General features: G+C 32.7%; 2 protein-coding genes across 3 annotated transcripts; one reads left to right on the plus strand and one right to left on the minus strand.

Moving 5' to 3' along the window:
• LOC130824482 (uncharacterized) lies at positions 1 to 7,300 on the plus strand. 2 transcript variants are annotated; one of them, XM_057689513.1, is made up of 4 exons: positions 1 to 358; positions 469 to 566; positions 6,630 to 6,699; positions 6,937 to 7,300. In XM_057689513.1, exons 1-3 carry the CDS (start codon positions 118 to 120, stop codon positions 6,681 to 6,683), a joined length of 393 nt encoding a protein of 130 aa, XP_057545496.1. In that variant the 5' UTR covers positions 1 to 117; the 3' UTR covers positions 6,684 to 6,699; positions 6,937 to 7,300. The 2 variants fall into 2 exon arrangements, with proteins under 2 accessions (XP_057545496.1, XP_057545497.1); XM_057689514.1 differs by having other exon boundaries at positions 6,934 to 7,248.
• Positions 6,817 to 10,366, minus strand: LOC130824481 (probable amino acid permease 7). Its single transcript, XM_057689512.1, has 7 exons — positions 10,164 to 10,366; positions 9,842 to 10,078; positions 9,418 to 9,511; positions 8,700 to 8,911; positions 8,339 to 8,472; positions 8,019 to 8,240; positions 6,817 to 7,935 (listed from the first exon to the last, which is right to left on the minus strand). Exons 1-7 carry the CDS (start codon positions 10,210 to 10,212, stop codon positions 7,534 to 7,536), a joined length of 1,350 nt encoding a protein of 449 aa, XP_057545495.1. The 5' UTR covers positions 10,213 to 10,366; the 3' UTR covers positions 6,817 to 7,533.
• Between the last annotated feature and the right edge of the window lie 3,658 nt (positions 10,367 to 14,024).

A 14,024-nucleotide genomic window follows, 5' to 3' on the forward strand; every position in this document is an offset into this window, starting at 1 on the left:
AAATCCCTCAATTTTCCTTCCCTCTACTTGGTTCTCACACCCTCTGTTCTCTACTTCCCTTGATCTCATCCCTTAGCTCATTTCACACTATCTTTTCCACTCTTTGTTGGTCTGAAAATGGCGAATGCAAAAGATCCATTAACCCCATCGCCAGCCATTGGAAAGATCGGTCCTTACACTGTCTTTCTAACTCCTCCTACGCCTAAACCCACTTCTGAACTCCCTCCTTCTATTCCAGAAACCCCCAAAAAAGTAGCCGTTATTTCTCCGCCTCCAGTTCAACCTCCTCCGGCTAAATTCGAACCGGCCGGTGACCGGTTCGCTTTTCTTTGGGATGCTGTCTCTAAAGTCCAAGACGGTACCGTTTTGCCCTTTTAAGATTCTTTACTTGTTCACTTTTGTTACTATCAATTTTATGCTTTTCTTTTTCCTTACTTTTTTTGGGTGTTTATGGTAAAAAAAATTTAGTGCATTCGAGTGTTGATTCGTACATGGCGAATTGGTTGGGCTTGAATCAGTCTAAATATCAATGGGCGTTGGATGATTACTATGAATCTAAAGGAATGGTAAGCATTTTTGTTCCTTCTACTATGAGATTTGTTTTGTGGTTATGTTATCTTGCACGAATTCTTGAGATTTTGTAAGGAATTGGAGTGAAATTTGGATGTTTTCTGCTTGAAGATTTGAGCTAAATAGAAGGATTCTAGGTTTTGATGTGCCTAGTGATTTGATTAAAAGCCCTATTAAGTATTAACATTGAATTACATGATATATGGAGTAACAAAAATAGGATTATGTGGCTCCACTCAAGCAAATTGATAGTAATGTATTATGTAGGAATTACTGCCAAGCAAATTGTCTCTTATAATGTCAATATGAAAAAATATCTTATATATGTTTTGGCAGCTTTTTGTATTAGAGAATTTAAGTTACTGTTATCAATAACATTTCCAACAGATATGTTATGGGATATTTTATGATTCTGAGATTATTACATTTGATAAGCTTTCCCTTGATAGTAAATTGGACAAGCTTATTGAAAGTAAATAGAAAGGTTTTTCGTTGATATTAGCTAGTTTTGTTGTGTTTCGAAATTAGTCCTTGTGTGGGATGTGTTGCACTTGCATATGTAAAAGTGTGTATTTGTTGTGGATTATGTGGCTGTAATTGAAGTGTAGAGTCATCTAAGTATTCGGTGGGGTACATGCCTTTGTCTACATTTGTAACTTGAAGTGTTTGATGGTACACGGATTATATTTGAATTTGACAAAATTTTGTTTGTAGTGGGTAGTCTATGAGATCAGTATTTGTGAGATGTTCTCTTTGGGACTTAATTACCTTTAGCAGGCTTTGGTTGGAAGACTAATTTTCTAGGCATTGTGAAAAAAATGTGGTTTTGATTGCAATTGCAGTATCAATCACGGTGATGCATGAGGGGGTAATGAAGTTGCCGTGTTGCCAAATATCGGTTGAAACAATGAGATCTTCCTTGAACTAACCTAAATCATGATTTATATATTTTTGATGCGGTTAGTATCAATTGGGGAATGGTAGTGCATTTTGCTAATATTATTCAATTCTTGCAAGTAAAATGTAGTTGATCGAGGGATGCACTTTAAGGTCAATGTGATTGGTGCTGCTAGTAAAGGGTAGAGTGTTGGCTAGGGGTGACGTGCTTATGAAGAGTTGTTTAGACTTCTAGTGCGTGCTGATGACGGAAAAGGAAATGATGCTAAGCGAGGGAGATTTTTTCCTGTTTGGATATGAAAGGAGAAACTGGGAAAGAATAAAAAATAGTTGTCTTGTATGAGGCCGTCTCACTATGAGATGGGCGCATACAATCAACATATTTTCTAATTGATCACTTTAAGATTGTTATGATCACTTTAAAGTTATAAGTCTTCACTTTAAGACTATAAAAATTGATCACTTTAAAGTTATAATTGGTCACTTTAAGATTTTAAGCGATCAATTTAAGGTTATAGATTGAAAGTGTATATTGGGATTTGGGTCAACCGAATAGAGATGGTCTCATTGTGAGACCGTCTTATTCGAGAATTTGTGAATAAAAATAGGAATTGGAGCGTCCATTTATTTTTGTTTCTTATACACCCAGTCCTTCATGTTTGGAATGGTTCTGAAAGAAAATAGATGCACACACCATTCTTTTGTATTTCATTCCTGTGCCTCCACAAATGCTAGTCTATTATGTTGCTAAAAAGTAAATCCATTTGGTGAGCAGTGAGCACTTGATGCAAGATACTTCACTTAACTTATGACTCCCAATCAAGGCTCATTATAGTAATTAGTAACCTGATTGTCTTGCTTCTTCTATTTCATTGGTTAATAGTCATTCCATTACTACCAAGTGACTACTAACTGGAGCTAGTAACCCATCTTTGGCAACATTATTGTCAAGACATTGTTGGGAAGTTGTGATAATGCATCTGACTTGGATCGGATCCTGTTTGATCTGAACCTCACCTGATCAATCAATCTCAAGTCTTATCACTAGCCAATTTTAATAGAACTTAGGGCCTTTTTGGTTTACCTTTACAGAAAGGAAATGAATCTAGAAGAGAAAGGAGAAGGTGAACAAGAAAGGGACTCATATTTATGTTTGATCTTGGTGAAAATTAAGAATCAACACATGCACTTTATTCCCTACCCTGTACCATGAAACACATCAGCCACCTAGAGTCTAACCCACTAGAATTCCTGCACAAAAGCATAAAATCTCCTTTTAGGATGTCCATTTGTCCAAGTTTCTAGTCGCAAAAAGTCAAATCACTTATTGTAAGCCTCGAGGGGCCATTTGATCAAAGGCAATGGAGAAAGAGAACGAATGCTTTTGTCATATATGACATAGAGTGGTATCTTAGATATTTTACTAGAGTTGGTTAGTTAGTTTAGGGAACAGGAAACTAGTATCAATAAGGAAGGGGAAGTAGAGAAATGGATGTGAATATTGTAGTCATTTGAGTTGATTTTAGCTCTAGTCTTGGGAGGAGTGCAAGTCTCTCAAATGTGTGTGTTGCTATGTTTACATTGTCACCTCGAATTACAGAAATACATATTCATTTACATTCACACATTTTTCACACCATTCACACATTTCCGTGCTACTTTGCTTGTGTTTGGCCAATAACTAATATTCTTGAAACGATGATGAATCTAGTCGATTATAACTTCCTATAATTGTTTCCACCATAGATACTACCACCAACACTTCCACATCCACCATTCCCATTGCCAGCACCCTACGTAACATTCTAGCCGTTGATTCCTATATTCTGCTGCACAACCAGATGCCATGAATAACAAAACTATCTTCATCTTCTTTCTTATTTCAAACTTCAATCCAAAATTCACATTCGGGTTTTTGCATTGGTAAACCACCAAATATCATTTCAACAACCACCATAACAATCAATTATGATTATTATCCGGTCCATGGACCATAGATATTCAAGCATGAATTCGGGAGAGAAAAGCTGAAAATATGTGAGATATTTTTATGACGATTGGTAGGAAGTGTTGTGGAGCTTGATTCTTCTTAGCTATGGAGTCTGTGGTTTAGTAATAATGGAAGTGTTAGGATTTGTTTGTTATGAGTTCAGATTATACCAAATTTTTATAAAAACACCCGTGCAATATGAAGTTTATAAGTATGAAATTACATACTAATATAAACTTTTTAAAAAAAATGCAATCGTGTATCGTCGTTATCAAATTATAAAAACTCAAATTATATGTAATAATCGATATAAATCATTTATAACAACATAATGAATAATACTGAATTTTTTTTAATAACATAATGTCCTAAATTACAAATCCTAAATTGTATATAACAACATAATGTACAAACTTTGAATTTAACTTACAGAGATCACTTTTTAAATTCTTCAGTCTTTTTATTGAATTGTATGATTACGTAAGTAATATATAAGTAATCTTAAAAAGTTCTAAATTACCAAAAAACAATTTGAGAGTCCGAAAGAGAAATTATAGAATCAAAAGAATGTAAATAAAAATATAGTTGCAAGTGCAATAATCTCAACAATAGATAATAATAATAATCATAATAAATAAATATTAAAATTAAAATTATCAGTTTTAAGTAAATATCGCAATGGGGGTGTTTGGCAAAATAGCTTATTAAACAGTTTTAACTTATTTTGATAGAAGGTTGGGTGCAATGCTATTGTTTGGTAAATTAGCTGGTTAAAACAACTTGTTATAAATAAGCTGTTTTTGAACAATCGGCTCATAGCAGGGGTTTCAAAATCAGCTATACAAATCAGTCAATAAAATCAGGTGATCAAATCAACCAACGTAATCAGCTATCAGCTATTTGCCAAACACCTTCATTGTATATCTGTGGTGAACCGATACCTGGACTAAAGAAAAAGATAGAAAAGAATGAGAAAAGAACAGTACAGAAAAGAGAGAAAGATCAGAAAAGGTAGAAAGAAGAAGAAGATTATAGAGATGAGAGCAAATTTAGAGTATGATAGGAGAGAGAAGGGTATATTTCATTGCATGCTCAACCAATTATTACATACTGATATATATAGAGCTACACAAGTACAAAAAGCTTGTTGCTACTATATGCTTATAAAAGATACTCCTTATAGAAGCACCATAACAAATTTCTGTTATAATATTCTCATTTATTCCCCTTAGTGTTCATTGCCACCTCAGCCCTTTTCTTACGACTCTGATAGACTAAAATACCCTTGGTATTTTCTGTAGGTATGACAATATCGTATCTTCAATTTTTTTTTTTTTTTGAGATGATCGTATCATATCTTCTATTTTAGTTAGGATATTATCTTAGGAATATTGATTTGCATATATGATCAAGAAAAAATATTTTTACCGTTATTTCTTTCCTAAATTGAGGAACTAAGTTGTACAATATACGCAACCTTTACAATTCTATTAAATTTATTGTTTATGTCAAGTTCTTGGTAAATAATAAAAAGTTTAATATTTAAATTAACAAGTTGAAAAAATAATACTGCAACTAAAAGGTGAATTTCGGACTTGTGCTATGAAATAACATGTGATTTACCAGTGAGCTAAAAATTTTGTTCTTAGTAGAAAAAATTGTAACATGTATATAAATTTGTTTTTTTCCTAAATTGTTTATTTTTTTTTTTTGCGTTTCAATAAGTTCAGTTAAACCTACTAAACTCTATCTAAAAATCCCACCCGAGTAAAGAAGATTAGCAACATACTTCAAGGGGCAGTAATTTATTTCTCTTGCCCAATACAACACATCAGGGAATTTTGGGGTTTTCTTTTCCTTCTGGTTCATTCTCTTTCTCTATTCCTTTCCTTTCCCTTGCTGAAACAAATAGCCATGGTCCACTTGGTTGTTGGTATTAAATAACGGGAATATTATTGGAAAGTAATACTCCCTCCTATTCACCCTAGGTCTTTCACTTCTTTATTTAGTCAAATCACCTTAAATGTCTTATTTCCATTTTGAGTATGTAATTTACCCTTATTAAACTAACTTTTTCACATTTTTACGCCTACTAACCCCACCTTATCCTTATTAAAAATGGTGAAAGTCAAATGGGACACATTGAGTGAATAAGAGGGAGTATAATTTTAGTAAAATTAGTAAAATTTAATGGTCATGCCTTTTCAATCCTATTGTCTCATTTTATTCACAAAATTCGTTCTAACGTGTTATCATTTAGAGAGGTGGTATTAGCTAGCAGCCTGGCAATGAAAAATATGTGGGCAAAAATACTTTTATTGTGAAAATTTATTACCATGAAAATGACATGTTACATATCATGAAACTTTACACTTCAAAGTACAAATCATTCTAACACGGTAAGAGTTTTAGATCAAGCTACAAAGGTGGTTGATGGGTGTTGAGAAGTCAGTGTGTTGTAAGGTCAGGTTGTGAGAGCCAGATTTTTGGTTGATAGGCTCTTCTTGATGTTGGACGTAGTTAGGGGCTGGTAGTCAAGGTGAGCTCATGGTGTAGAGGAAGAAGGAAACCAGTCCTTCTGTGAGAGGAGGGAACTGAGGAAGAACAGTTTTAAAGTTTTGCTTTCCAGCAATAGTGATAGAAAGGAATCAATACAACTACTTAAGCACCAACCAAAAGAATTAAGCACCATTCCCTTTACCTTTCTTGACGACCTCTAACCGGACGCTTAAAGTCAAATTGAGGTCACTGTTTCAATTCACCGACTTTGAGGCTGATCTAACTAAACGATTCAAGTTAAAATTTCAATTTACAATCATGAAATTTCAAGAATGAACTAAATCTGGTAATCTTGTGCGTATAAAAAATGAACATAAGAAACTCGTGCAATTGCTACAATAGCCACAATAAGAACCATTAAAGCCAACAAGAGAATCAGGTCTTGTCAGACCATATACCATTTTCCCCACATATGATCCTAGGTTCGATTCTCGTTGCCCCCTCCCCTACCCCTTCCTTTCCCTCGACCTATCCTGGACTCAAAAAAGCCAACAAGCTCATTATATACTAGATGTGCGTGTTTGTTGATTGTAAGTCAGAAGTGATTTTGCTGTAGAACTTTTAATTAGTCTTGTTTTAACTTTAACAATCAAAAATTATAATATGATTGTAGGAGAAGGGAGCTGGTCTCAAAAAAGAAGTTTCTAGCAAAAGGCAGTCTGTTTAATGGTGATGCTTTGCAGGTATAAACATTGATCATAAACCGACTGGATGAGTGAAACATAATTCGCTTCTTAGTTCGCCTTTTGAATTCGCGATTCGCTCAAAATGGCTCAAAAATAGCCTAAAATCGATCATAATTCTTTTTTTTTTTCGCAATTCGCTGGCTGACTAGTGAATCATGTGACACTGATCTAGATATACATACTCAAGTCTTGTTTTAGTTGCAAACTGACTCAGAGGTTTATGGTTTTTAGCAGGAATTATATGTAAAATGAGTCTTTGTACACCTTTCCAACTACAATATATCCTAGTAATACATGTGAAAATGGTGGAATCCACAACGGTTCCAGAGTTGCATCCGAAATGAAAATTTTCCGGCTTCATCCTGCGAAATGCAAGTGATGCATCTCTGATCTTTTGTCGAGGCGGTAGCTCGTGTAATTGTTAAATCTGGTAGGCTCTTAATGTTTCCACCGTGTATTCTTTATTGTATCGTTTGCGTAAACACATCATCTGTATGTCGCAATTTATAACTATCATGCTCACTCCAAGTTATCGCTTCAATGCAAGTTATCTGTTTATGAAGACGTTCCTTTGCTAGCCCTAGTGATTAAAACATTCATTGATACCCTCGATTTGAAGAGATGGATATCGTGAATAACACCGAACATTTAAAACAAGAATGTCGCAAGTTTTACAATAGAATGAGTATGTCATGCGAGCTCATCAAAAAAAATATGAAGATATGATAAAAAAAATAAATTTTAAAAAGAAAGTTACATGCAAGAGTATAAGGGTAAAAAAATTTTAAAAAATAAATAAACACCGTAATACTTGGAACATAATTCTTATTCTCAGCCTAATTTTGCATTTATAAGCCCTTCAAGTGATCCTGATAGAGCAAATAATATAACCATCAAGCAAACATAAGTAAAGGTTTTTAAAGCAATCCACCACCCTGTCCATGCTTGAATATTTCTCTGGCTCAAGTACATCTCTATTGGGAAATATATGGATAAAGGCCAAAACATGAGAGCACCAAGAATCCCCAAGACTTGATTGAAATATGGGAAGGCTATTGCTAGGAGGGTAGTTGATACAACATAGCCCGTTCGAAACCACAACCGAAAAAGGTTCACCCTAAGAGATGGAACCAATGGAAGCTTAAAAGAGTGTGAATTGTGGATAAATTCATTATCTGGGAACTTCTGAGCAAACCAACGGTCGATTGCTGCATAAAGTGCTTGGGTGAACACCTTGCCGAGGAAAAGTTGAGCAATTAGATAAACTAAATTTTATGCTGATAGAGTACATAACATATCATTAGATGAAAAAAAACCTGATAACCTCCAATGAGGTGAACAACAATGCAAACGTTAGCAAGGTTGACAAGCCAATATGGTTCATGTAGTCCTGTCATAAGGTTCCCCGGTGTATTATCTCCAAAAGCAGCATAACCAAACCCTCCACATAGGAGATAGAATAAGGTCGTAACCACAACAGATATGGTAGATGCCGTCTTCATGGTCTCAGTTTCCGATGGCGGAGACTTGAGAGTATCCTACATTTCACACCCATTTCAGAACGGTTAAGACTTCGACTCAATCGGATTCTATATAATTTGTGCACTTGGTTCCATAGAAGCCTATGTTTACATACCTGAATTTCAATAAGAATCAAGGAGAATGGATAGGCAAAAGCTACATCCCCTAGTCCTTGAGCTAACAACCATACTTTCTCCATGACAGTCGAAGTAGGTGCTCCTCTAGTACTACCCTTAATCACACCATTTCCTAGAATAACAATGAAAGTTAAGTATGCACATACAAAATATATCATGCACTCCTCGGATCTATGTTTTCGACCAGTGTAACATGATTCGCTAGCTAATTCGCTTTTTGAATTCGTTATTCGCTCAAGTTTTTTCAAGAATAGCCCAAATGGACCATAATTCGCTTTTCTCGAATTCGCGATTCGCGAGGAGATTAGCGAATTATGTGACTGTTTTCGACAAACTTACCTGTAACTCGCATCATAGAAAGTCCGAGCACAATGAGGGAGTATGTAAAAGACATGATTGCAGCTATTAACGAAACCCATTTGATGTCATGCATGTTTGGTATCTGAGACATAATAATTTGAACAAATCCGAAGAATAACATGAAGTAATAAGCATCCTCAAATTTGCAGGCAGGACCTAAATTGTGATAACAGTTTGATTCCTGTATAGCTCTGTAAACATCAAACATGCTACCGTGAGAAACTGAAAACATATAGCATATATTTATATAGAGAGTACTCTCTCTGTTCCTTAAAGTTGTTCCTATTTGTCATTTTAGATTGTTCTATTTGTTGTTTTCATAAGGAATTTTTTTATTTATCTCACTAATCTTGGACAAAATTAACTTTGTCCATCCTTATTTTAATATTTTGATAATGTTTATGATCTCCACATGTTTACACGAACTTTATAAAAACGTTTTTTTAATAGTTAAAGTCCTCATATTTGTTACACTAACTTTTTTTTCTTTTAATATTTTTTATGTTTATGATATACTTTCTTTCATCAAATTTATTATTCAATTAAATAATAGATCTATCATCTAAAGAGTCTTTTTTTTCTTAATTTCTTTATGAAGAGTTCTTATTGGAGCTTGTTTAAGGAAAGGGAATAACTATTTGTGTACATCCTATAGTTAGGAACCAAATCTTTCATCGTTTAGTAAAAAAAAAAATACCTTAAGCTGATAGCAGCAGTGATGGTATAAGCAATTCCTATTCCATATAAATTTATATGTACAATAATTCCACAAAGCCAAGCACTCGTTTCGCCTGAAATAGAAGTGGGTGAGGCTACATGCTATGCATCAAACAAATTGCTAAGTCCCCTTCTCGTGCCTTGTAAAAACATTTGCACATGAGAATCATTTGTCGGCCTAGTCGTAGTTGAGTCTCATTCTCACCTTTGTGATAAGAGTTCGATTCAAAACTAGATATTTGATACAATGATATTGCTCATACAATTAATACAAATATTAGCATTGGTATCCTTGTTTCGGAATCGTTTTACCGAGAAACAATCTCTCACGAAAATAATTCTAAATTCTATATTTAGTTGAATATAAATACAAAAAAAACGAGAGCAAAAGAGGAAAAAAATACCTAAATAGAATCGAACAGCATGAAGATAAGATAGATTACGAAGAAGGCCATGGTGAGGATGAAGAGATCTGTAACAATCACATAGTAGAAACGACGAGAAAAGAGTGATTAATGCGAATACAATCAATGCAATTGGACCTGCTATCCATCCAAGTTGCGTCAAACTCCATGCTAATGATAGCACTCCTGATCCGAGAACTCCTGTTATTATGTGTGCTACTGCTGTCCCCAATGTTCCTGATTTTATATATAAATTAAACCTATCATTAGTCGATGATCATCAATCATTCAATTAAAAACCCTACCAACCTATTGATTTTACCGGTTCTTTCTGGGGAACATTGGAGTAATGGGGTATGATTGTTCTCCATAATCTTTTTCTTTTTTTGTGATATGGAGTTGAATTTTTAACCTGTTTTTTTATTTTTAACTTATCAGTGATAACTACGGAGAGGAAAACAACCCTTGAAAGTAAGATTTTTTGGGTGATTTTTATTTTTAAGTTTTTTTATGTTTAATAGAAAGTTTCAGTGAAGCCGAGAAACACGATAGATGTATGACTTCGTTGTGTATACTGTTAAAATAATTAGGTGTTAAATAAAAAAGTATAAAAAAAATAAAAAGTAATAAATATACCTGTAATTGGGTATACATGGCTATGGTGAGTGTAATATCCATATTTTACTAGTCAAACATTAACTCCATGTATATGTTATATGAGCTTCATATAAATTTAATTATATATTTAATTTTATTTGGTCATACAATGTAATAAAAAAAATTAATATGAATAAGTTTTTGTTAATGATTTTAATAAAAATATACAAAATTGATGTAAAGTATGGGACGGGTATAGGGCAGGGTTAGGGACGTGTATGGATCTTGGACCTTTAAGGATTTAGATCTGATCCAACCCTAATTTAAGGGTCTAAATTCACCTATTTCTAGACCCTAAGGGTCTAACTTGAATATGGGTCCATGATATAAGGGTTTCGGTTCAATTTGGATTCGTGACTACACTTTTGAGACTCAGATCCAACTCATATAACCAATTAAAAATTATATAAAAACAATCATGCGTATTGTTTTGTTTGATTTGGAACTTGGTCGATTTATGTATTTTGAATTGCGGTTATTGTATGTGTACTGTGAAAATTTAAAGGTTTGATAAATATCTCATTTTAAAACCTTGAATGTTGAAAAACTTCATACATATATTAGAAAATGCTTTTAATTGAAAATGTTCAAACATTTTTACACGAATGAACGAAAATTGCAAGTATTTTTTTATAGTTTTATGAAAAAAAATAAGAGTAATTTGCGAATAACAACCTTCAAATTTAGGGCTTTTGCGAATTACAACCTCAATGTTTTTTTTTTGCGAATTACTGCCACCAAATTATCAAAGTCTACACCATTCAGGCCAAGTGACCGTTGACCAACGCAAATGACCTTTGACCAGCCTAGATGACCGTTGACCATCACTAAACACTTTTGACTTTTGTTGAACCATCTTAATCACCTTTGACTTTTCTAATTACCAATAGTACCCTTATGTTTTAGCACTTTAACATCGTTTTTACCCATGATAATGATATTTTTTAAAAAAACGAACATCGCGATTACCTTATGGAAAAACTCTTTCAGAAATCTGGTCGAAAAAATTCTTATTCGCCTAGCTAGACCCGAATAGGAATGGGCATTTGTCTTGGACTTCAACAAGAGTCTAGACTAATATATTTCAAGGTTTGGAATCTGGATTCACCTACATTTGGACGCAGAGGATCCGATTTGGTCTTGGATCTTTGATCTTTAAGGTTTGCATGTATTTTTTGAAAAATTATATAAACACTATTATATGTATTTGTTTGTTTGATTTGAAACTTTGTTATATTTTGAAAATTAACCTATTTGAATCATTATTGATTTATATAATATGAATTATAAATGGTAGTTGCATTTATACTATAAAAATCAATAGACTTGATGAATATTTCATTTTAAAATCTTAAATATTGGAAAATTTCATATATTTTGTGACAATTAATATAAAATAATAGAAAATCCTTGTTAGTGTAATATGTTTAAATAATTTTATACGAATATTTGAAAATTGCATAATATATTTTTATAGTTCCTTAGAAAAAAAAAAGATTTAGACCCAAATTAAGTCCTTAAATACACCAGAGTCTAAAGGTCAAGGTCTTAATCTGAATTCAAATTTTTCAGACCCTATAAATCTAAACTTAAGCTTGGGTCCGAATTATCACCACAAGGAAGTCCATTCATTAGTTTCATGGAGTTCTTAGAGTGTGCGTTTTGTGGTGAGGGCGGCTTTATGGGTGATATTTGCTCACCCCCATGTTGAGTTTGTCTATCTACTGCACACAGCGACTGTTATTGTGAATGATTTTTCATCTTTGGAGACTCTTGGCAGCCTGGATTCTCATCAAACACAAATTCTCATATGAGAATATGAAACGGTTTCGCCCTAAAATACGCCCTATATATAATTAAAATAGCATTTCTTGTATGATTGCTGATGAATGGCGGGGTGTTAAATGTTTCTTGAGTAAGTTGCCATTAAATCAAAAAATACATAAATGCGTTGATTAATAGATTAGCAAAATTGATAATAATATAATCGAATCTTATTTCAGTTGGCCAGAACAAATATCATTATAAATCCCTATATAAAATCCCAAGTTTGGTTTTCAGTTGTCAGTTGTCATCTAATTCTTCCAACTTTCTTTTCTCCGCCCGCCTATATTAATAAAATAAGTAAATAAGAATTTAAATTAATGATTATACACATAAAATGAATCACTATTAATTGCATTGTTTTTCATGCATATGAAATTCGCAAGTGGAACTTGTTAATCCAATTTTGCTAATGTTGAACTTGAAGCCTGAAGGGATGTATTATATACTCTTAACCTTACTATCAAGCAACCTACATGTGACTGTACCTTTTGTTAACAATAAGAAAATCTCATTTAATAAATGATTCTTTTAACATTTATTTTTTTTCTTTGAAACGATAGATCATGTAACTATGTTCTCTACAATTTAATACTACAACTCCCTTTGAATTTTTTTATTTACTTGAAATACTTTTCAAAATATATGTTATTATATCGTTAATTTTCCTTTTCAAAACGATAATCATTCTAGTAATATATTAGTAAAATGTATATAAATTAATTATTGAAATTACATACTGGAATGAATTATAACAATCTTATATGTTTTTTATGTAACTAGTTGTGGAGCCTGCGTGCATAAGTTACACTTTTGAAATTTATAATGTTATTTTATATATTTTTATTAACAATAATACAAATAAAAATATTAAAATGTTAATATATTACAAAGGTGGATACTACATACATCCAACAAATGGAACGTTGTATAAAAAGAAGCCCCAAGAGAAATAAAAATCACTACCTTTGTGTAGAAAAGAAATCAAATTTCATCATCTTGAACTGATTTCCTATCAACAAATGATCAAACAACCACAAGTGAAACAATTAGAAAATGCAAAAATACAATACACTTACCTTGAATATTAGTATAACCATAAGGTATCTCCATACTCACCCCACCTATTTTACAGCTGGTAAGGTATCAATTTTATCTGTCAATTGTAGGACAATTTTGATGATCCTTTAGTGCTTAAAACTTAAATTGAAAAAACGAATCACTCCTATTAATATGTTTAGCAACGCAATGCTAACTAGTAAAAAAAAACAGCATAATTATAGTTAAATCAGTAGCCAAAACCCTAAATTCAAGTAACAAAAAATCCAAATCAAAATCTAAATGATTACTCAATTAAAAAAAAACTATATCAAAAGAACTACTAATCCGATATCAAAATAAGCAAAAATCAACATTATATACAAATTATAAAAAGAAAAAAGTGAAAAAAAGTGGGAATCATGCCAATGGTTGCTTTGAGAAACGTATTTGACGAAATCAACTTGTGGATGAGAATCAAAACCCTAAAAAAGTGAAATCAAAAATTCAAGTCACCAATATGCCAAAACTAAAAAAAGACCAAACAAAATCCATGATGAACAATACACAATTAGAACACAATTGAATCGCAAAAGATAAATGCACAAAGAGTAAGCAATCTAACTAAACAATATTGTAATCAACAACAAATATGTATGATGTT

Source organism: Amaranthus tricolor, chromosome 9 (assembly GCF_026212465.1).
Source record: "Amaranthus tricolor cultivar Red isolate AtriRed21 chromosome 9, ASM2621246v1, whole genome shotgun sequence".
NCBI classification, from domain to species: Eukaryota; Viridiplantae; Streptophyta; class Magnoliopsida; order Caryophyllales; family Amaranthaceae; genus Amaranthus; species Amaranthus tricolor.